The 7673-nt window shown below is 44.7% G+C and overlaps 1 protein-coding gene across 1 annotated transcript; it reads right to left on the bottom strand.

Annotated features, from left to right (window-relative positions):
- Positions 1–4754: 4754 nt before the first annotated feature.
- On the bottom strand, positions 4755–6273 carry LOC147638566 (ATP-dependent DNA helicase SRS2-like protein At4g25120). The gene is made up of 3 exons (XM_086795989.1): positions 5958–6273; positions 5739–5822; positions 4755–5609 (listed from the first exon to the last, which is right to left on the bottom strand). Exons 1-3 carry the CDS (start codon positions 6024–6026, stop codon positions 5469–5471), a joined length of 294 nt encoding a protein of 97 aa, XP_086652115.1. The 5' UTR covers positions 6027–6273; the 3' UTR covers positions 4755–5468.
- Between the last annotated feature and the right edge of the window lie 1400 nt (positions 6274–7673).

Below are 7673 nucleotides of genomic sequence, written 5' to 3'. Positions count from 1 at the left end.
AGTCTGGCCATCAGATTGAGGATGATCTGAGGAGCTCAAATTCAAAGTTGTTTCCAACTTCTCAAAAACAAGTTTCCAAAAATCACTTGTAAACTTAGAGTCCCTATCACTGACTATGTTCTGCGGTAACCGTACAGTCTAAACAATTGCTCGATAAACTGCCGTGCTAATTGCGTAGTTGTAATGGTCTTCCGTGTCGATAAAAATCTAGCCATTTTTGTCAAGCGATCCACCACAACCCAAATAGAATCGTGGCCTTGACGTGTTCTTGGCAATCCAGTAATAAAATCCATGGAAATACTTTCCCATTTATTACCTGGGATTTGCAAAGGATGCAACATTCCAGCCTGTCTAAAGCATTCAGCTTTATTTGCTTGCAAACTTGACACTTGAGAACATAATCTCTACATACCCTTTCATCTTTGGCCAAAAAAAAGTGTGTTTTACTAAAGCTAATTTCCTGTGTACCCCAGGGTGTCCAGCAAAAGGGGCGTCGTGGAGTTCTTTCCACCAAAGCAAAGCTTTGTCTAAGAGGAAACCTGCTGCTAATTGGATCTTTTTGCCATCGTCATATGGATAAAACTGAAAATGGACCTGCCACTTATGTAGCCAAGTGTCCACTATCTCCTTGGTACGCTGCTTCTGCTCGCCCCCAAACTATTCCGGAGTAATATTGGGGCCTAAAGCAAATGCCAAAGTATCCATACCCGAAAGAGTAGATAGGGTAGTGGTCAACAAAGAGATGGAGTTCTATAAAGCCTGCATCTGCGCGACGATTTGTGCTTGACGTTCCGAGGAAGAAGCTTCGAGAGCAACTTTAAACTCTTGGAAATCTGATTTTGAAACAAAATCGTCGAAAAGCGAGATCGCCATCGGTGGCTTCCGTAGCCAGCAAGTCTTCACGTTTGAGAAGAGGTTCCATCTCAGATTCTGGGTCGACATCTTGAAGAGGGCAAGGTGAGAGAAAAGATTTATCTTCCACAAGGAAGAGAGCTGGAGAGCTTGAGAGCTTGAGAGATGTGTGGCAAGAAGCCCACTTAAGGGGAATTTATAGGCTTCCCCAAAAGCTTACTTAGCTTTTGCTTTTGTGTTTTTTTTTTGGTTTTATATATATATATATATATATATATATATATATATATACATATATATATTCTGTTTTCTTTAAAAAAACACTTAAAGAGCAACACTTGGGTTTTTTAAATCCTTTCACTAAGGTTCAGCAAAAAACAAAGCAGCGTGGTTTTTTTTTTTTACGAAAGCTAAATTTATCCCCAAAAAAAAAACCCTCCAGCCGACGACTTTGCTTTTCGCGAATTCCTACAGCACCTTAGCGCCACCTTCATGCCACCCGTCATCATCAGCCCAAGTGCGTCGCCTGCAGCGATTCTGCGCACGACTGGTACCCGCCTGCGTGCACAAACACGCCTGACTGCCCGCGTGCCCCTGCAATCACCTGCCTAGCGCTGCCGCTTGTGCACATATCTGGCCGCTTGCGCCTGCCTGCACAAACCAGCCCACGTGCGCTTGTCTACTCGCCTGCTTGCGTACACATGCCTGCCTTGTTCGCTTACATGGACTGTGCAGCTACTCAAGCGCCACTTCTCTCTCTCTCTCTCTCTCTTACATACAGTCGACATGCTTTTACCACTTCTCCCTCTGTCTCAACTGTTCATACAGTTGAAAAACACATAGTCCCTCTTCTTGCAAAGAAAACAACCCTTACAAGACCAAAATCCCCATCATGGGTTCTTACGATGCAAAGAAACATATTGAATCTGAAAAAACAGCAGTATACTCACAAAAACAACAAGCTTCTCGAACTCATACCTTTTCTTTGACCTCTTTTCCTCTACCTACCAACTTGCTTGTTCACGAGGCATGCTCTGATACCACTGTCAAATCCCCATAGGATCTCCTCGAAGAACGCTCATGGTACAAGACTCAAAACCTACGAACAAACCAAACAAACGTGAAGGGGGTGCAGGCCTGACTCACCTCCCAACCTTGACAACCGTGGGCAAGCCCACAAGTCTTGGCTGTCCCCACCGAGCCACGAGCTGAGCTAACTAGATGGACGTACTGACCAATATTTACCTCGTGACGTCCCATACCGCCCCTCGCGGGCCTCGAGACTGCTGCCGGCCTCGGCTGCATAAAGCAGATGCACGTCTACACTAGATCCAAGCTCCTAACCATAGAGCTCTCACAAAGACACGCGAGACTCTATGAACTAATGACTAACCTTGGCCACCCTTTTATAGGCTCTTGGCCAGTCATCGAGCGTCCACACTTGGGTGCCCGCCTGTCCATAACCTGGGTGCCCGCCCGTTAGTCTATCCCTAACTCAGCTCACCAATCAACCTGCCTAGCTCCAAGCTTCCCCAAACCTCGAAGCTAGCCTTGCTAGTCTTGTGTGCGTGTAGCACACGATAGATACACACTGTGCACATGACAGGTGTCATACCAGATACACAGAACCACTGACATCATTCCAGAGGGAGACTCACAGCGCGGACTAGCACTGTTTCATGTGCAGGACAATGCACTCCTGACCTTGGACGCATGTGCAGGACAATGCACACTTGACCTCAGACGACTGGAGTGGAACCCTAGCTGACTCGTCCCGGACTGGGCTCACATGGGACCAGTTTTCCACCACAAGTCCTGCACCTTCTGTATAGATATGTCTACGTGGCATCCAAGTGCGGGATGCATGTGACAGAAGCTGAGGCTTCAAGGTGTCTACAACCACAGGTCAACAAAGAGGAGCAAAGGAAGCACAATGGTAAGATACTTGATCCCACTTTATCTTCTGAAGAGAGAGAGTGGTTCTATACATGCCTTTAGTGATTTCTGAAACTCTTTGCTTCGCATTACACATAACTAAGGCCGATTTTTTGTTATGAAAGATAAGATTGATCTAATGCCAAGAAGGAAACCCATGATCCAAAAGCTACGCAAATTGGGGAAGGTAAGAGAAGAAGCACGCTAGAAGGAGATCTCCAACCTTCTAGAAGCCGGATTCATTTATCATTGAGTCTTTCCGGTTGTGATAACACCGAAAAAACAAATTGAGTGGCACATAGTGTTGATTTCCGACCCCTTAACAAGTGTACCAAAAGGGATCATTTCCCTCTCAACAAGATCCTCAAACAAGCTTCTGGTCACGAAATGTACTCAGTTTGAGACAGCTATGCAGGCTACTTCCAGATCCACATCCATTAAGAAGATCAAGCAAAAACCTTAATGGGGAGTATTTGTACAAGTCATGCCTTTCGGACAAAACACCCCGCCACTTTTTGTGTGTGGTATTTGAGCCTTATCTTGGCAAGTTCACTAGGATGTTTCTAGATTATTTTTGTACTTGCTCCTCACTTCAACAACATTGTGACAAACTAGAGTTGGAGGAGGTTGTGCTACTGGGACATGTAGTATCAAATGATGGTTTGGAGATGGACCTCGCAAAGGTAGAGGCCCCACTTCAATCAGAATCATAAGAAAATTTTAGCGAGACTAAATATCATATTATTATACTTTGGCATACTAACCCTTTCTCTCAAGGAGAAGAACAGGAAAAGGCTTTCCAAGCATTGGAAGGATATTATTAGCAGCAAGCCAGTTCTCATGCCTCCTATTTGGGAGGATGTTTTCTTTGTTACAATTAGTGTAGCACCCAATGCTCCTAGAGCGATCTTGATCTAAAAAGGCGAAGGAGGCTTTATCGGGCCCATCTACTATGTGGACTGACAACTCACAGAGGCGGGGCAACTTGCTCAAGTTCGATGATGGCACGGAGGATGAAGATGTGGTCAAGGGTAGAGAGAAAGAAAGAAAGAAAGTTATATTAAATGTCTTAAAAGACCAATGGGTCTATGAGATCCTCGGGTACACCTACAAAAGGTGGACACACACATGAAACAAACCTCCCTTCGGAGTCAAGGAGGTGCAAAGATCACACCATACGTGCGTAGTTGTCACGGTACGAAAATACAATACCGTATGGAAATTTTTGGTACAACATGAAATTTTGGGATACCGTACGATAAAATATGGTTTTTTTTTAACACTTACAAACTATGGAGCTTCAAGCTTGGATGTGAGGGAAGAGGAGGAGGGGGGGTGGGGGGAAGGAGGAGTCCACAATGCTTTAGGAACTAGAACATGGAGATGTGTCTCTCCCAATTGTCTCCAAAAAAGAGCTTGCATGGGTAATGCGATACCAAAGGTCTCCCAGTGTAGTGTTTATGACTAAGGGACCGTCCTTGCACAGATACGAGCAGTGCATCTAGGGTGATAGGTTTACGGACTCCTCTGTAGATCAAAATGGCCCTATCCAAATCTTCTCCCTCATACATAACTTGAGGATCTAACTGTCTAGCTTACATATACCAGGGATCTCCAAGTGATGTAGCAAGATTCTCTCCTCATCCTACCAATCAAGTGTACACTACCAATCTACCTTGCCATATTTTTTGGGCCTCTCAACAACCCCATATGGAATGCTGACTGGACATGAAAGTTGCAAAGTATTGCGGGCATTTGAGATCTTCGTTGAGCACGATTTCTATTTTTGTTGAGCATTTGGGATCTATTTCTCAAGGCGGTGGTGGTGGGGGGGGGGGGACAAAACAAACAAACAAACAAACTCGTACTGTACGAAACCATACAATATTGTACGGAACCATATCGTACGAACTTTACGGTACGAATAGGTTCATACCGGTACGAGAAACAACCATGCATATGTGACATGATACAGCAGATCACAGTTAAGCAAAGGAGCTTGACCACACATGTGATTCTTCAACCTCCCAAACTAGCCCCCTCAAACTTAAAACAAGGGCATGAGACTAGAGAATAGGACAGCCTTCTTGTTGGCAATGAGGGCAGCAAGTTGTTGTATTGAAGAACCAATAGTTCTCAAGTGCCTTGAAGTGAGCAATGCTCCTTCAATTTTAATGTATAGTATTTTTGTTTCCAGAACACTTTTGAATTATTAATCTTACTTGCCAAATAGATTGTTGAGTGGCTATGAAACTAGGTTAGAGTTTGCACATGGTAGACTAGGTGCACAACATTGGGTCAAACAATGCCCAAGAACCACAACACCATGCAGAATTGGCAACGGGCACCGACAAGGCAGGGAGGTCAGGCAGATGGGGAGTCCTTGATGTTGGGACTCAATCCTGTGTTATGTGTGCATGTAATTAATTAATGCACTGTCTGATTGTCCCATTTCATTTGCTTAATTTGGTCACTTACATTACTTATGCTAGACTCTGTGACAAATATGATAGGGCTTAAAAGGACTACTCTAATCAATTGGCATGTAACTGAGGTTGATTTTCTATTTTATTCTTATAAATATTTTACTTTGAAAAAACAAAGAGATATCTCCTTTTTGTAAATTATAGAAGGATCGTGCGCAAAAAACAATATAAGAAAAAAACCATTGACCTTGATGATCAAAAGCTAGGGAAAAAGGAAAAGGAAACCTTTTTTGCTTCAGTCTTGTCTCTTCCATGGAGAGCCTTGTAGACCCGGCTGCAATAGATGGTTTCACTATCTAAGGCTGTCCAAAGCATGGCAATAACAGTCTTGACTATCTGCCAAAAAAACTTTAAAAATAGTTAACATGCAGCAACTCAACCTGCACAAGGAAAAAATAGTTAACATGCAGCAACTCAACCTGCACAAGGAAAAAATGTGGAGCATAACACTGATGTCACTGTTACCTTCTTCCTGTAAAATGCAACACCATGAATGTTGAACGGAATCTTGCGTGATCTTAATGCTGATTGGAAAACCTTCCCTGTCACCTACACGGAAGTAAGAATTCATTGTCAGACACATCAAAATCGCAACTGGTCTGTTCACCCCCATATTTGAAAGAGGACATTAAGTAAAGGTGCATCCCCCAAACCAGAAGACCATGGTGGAATTGAAAAGCTTACTTGACGACGATACAGTATGGCACAATCACCATACATTGGTTTATTAGTAGAACCCATATGTGCCTTCATTATGATAGTATCGATTGCAAAGCAGCACTGTGCATCATCATTCCTACACTCTTTTATGGTTATCTGGCATTCATTAAGTAAACATGACAAAGGATGTGCACCAATCCCGGCAGATAAGAGTAATGTAAGATGCCGGTCTATAGTGCAGATGCTGATCCAATCCCTTTCAAGCTTAGAGGCAGCACATACTCTGCATACGTAGGAGGAGACGGTACTTGTGAGGACCCCATGTTTGTATCCACCTCCCTAAAATCCCTCCAAAAGAGCCAGGCCCAGGAGTAAGGAGTCTAGCAGCCCACAAGGGCTTTCTACCCCTTATCCACATGATCCGTCCCCCCATCTGGGACAAATCACAGCCTTCAAGCAACACTAAGAAACCCCACCCTCTCACACAAGATTTTCACCTCCAAAAAAACCCCACCTCATGCGTGACTTAATTTGTAATCTCCCCCTCATCCTGTGCTGATCTCTGCAACCCTACATCCTCTGCCATGATCTCCCGGTACATAGCCTCTTGAGTATCATACAGCTATGTCTGCTCTGTGCCTGTACGTGCATTAAAGTCTCCAATAGTAATATGTCTCCCATGCTGTCAAACCTCATGATATCATCATATAGTGGCGTATAGGGTGACTCTTCTGATGGTGCAAACTTGAGTGTGGACTGGGGGAAAGTAGCATACCGCCACATATAGCTCGCGGAGCCCCTCTTTGCATATTCGGACCCACATGTACCTTGCATCTGCATCTCTATGTACCACACGTATTTTGTCATGAAGCTCCTCCCTGAGAAGTATTGCCACTCCTCCAGATCCTCTGGTACCTCCCATTGTGCATGGCTGAGGGCAGAATATTGATTCCCATCTATAACCCCGCATGTCAGGAAGCCTCTTGTTTGTGCACTGATGGGTCTCCGTATACATAGCGATTCCACTCCGTGAATCATAAGGTCTCATAGGCCGCGCACCATCAAGCAATCCTCCTCTCTGTAATGATGACTCGACCATCTCTGTATATCTCACACTCGGGAGTCAACATGGGTTTGTCATATACAATGGCCTATCGAGATGGCAAGGATCAGATGCTCTCACACACTGGAACTCTAAAGGGGGAGCGAGCACAGTGGACTACTTGATGGGATCTCCTTCATTGATACCTGATGTGCGGGGTTTCACGATTTCCAGTCGGCCCATTGGCATAGCAGTTGAGCATGCATACCTGAGTTTCACACTAGTAGGTAGATCCCCGAGAGATGGGCCAGCCACTCATCTACCTAGGTACCCAAGATATCAGTTTACATGTGAGACAATTGGGGTTTACCGAGATGCAGTATCTAATGGCTTGTTTGCTTTAGACCCGCATAGCACTTTGGACGAGATCACGAGAGGATTGGCAGGTGTACTACATGCATCCGCCTCATATGTGTTTCCCTGCACTATGATCCCTTCCCCCCCCACCCCCCCTAGCACTGCCCTACCGAATAGTTGGTATGATGATGAGTGTCATGAGACACGAGCATAGCTACAACGTGAGATTGCCATTGGGACTCACATGCATAGATAGGCTAGGATGATCTTTCCGTGCCTTGTGCGGAGGAAGAAATGAGCCTACCTGGCTAAGCTAGAGGAGGAGATCTACCAACTCTTCT

The sequence above is a fragment of the Cibotium barometz genome, chromosome 5 (genome assembly GCF_041138505.1).
Source record: "Cibotium barometz isolate CiBa-2024 chromosome 5, ASM4113850v1, whole genome shotgun sequence".
Taxonomy (NCBI): Eukaryota; Viridiplantae; Streptophyta; class Polypodiopsida; order Cyatheales; family Cibotiaceae; genus Cibotium; species Cibotium barometz.
This window is presented reverse-complemented; position numbering and strand designations above follow the sequence as displayed.

Excerpts from the sequence above, each read along its gene's own strand:
- LOC147638566 (XM_086795989.1), bottom strand. The coding sequence starts at position 6,026 with ATGAAGGCACATATGGGTTCTACTAATAAACCAATGTATGGTGATTGT. Across the intron at positions 5,823-5,957 it reads CCATACTGTATCGTCGTCAA|GTGACAGGGAAGGTTTTCCA; the intron begins GTAAGCTTTTCA and ends ACTTCCGTGTAG. Across the intron at positions 5,610-5,738 it reads TTGCATTTTACAGGAAGAAG|ATAGTCAAGACTGTTATTGC; the intron begins GTAACAGTGACA and ends TTTTTTTGGCAG.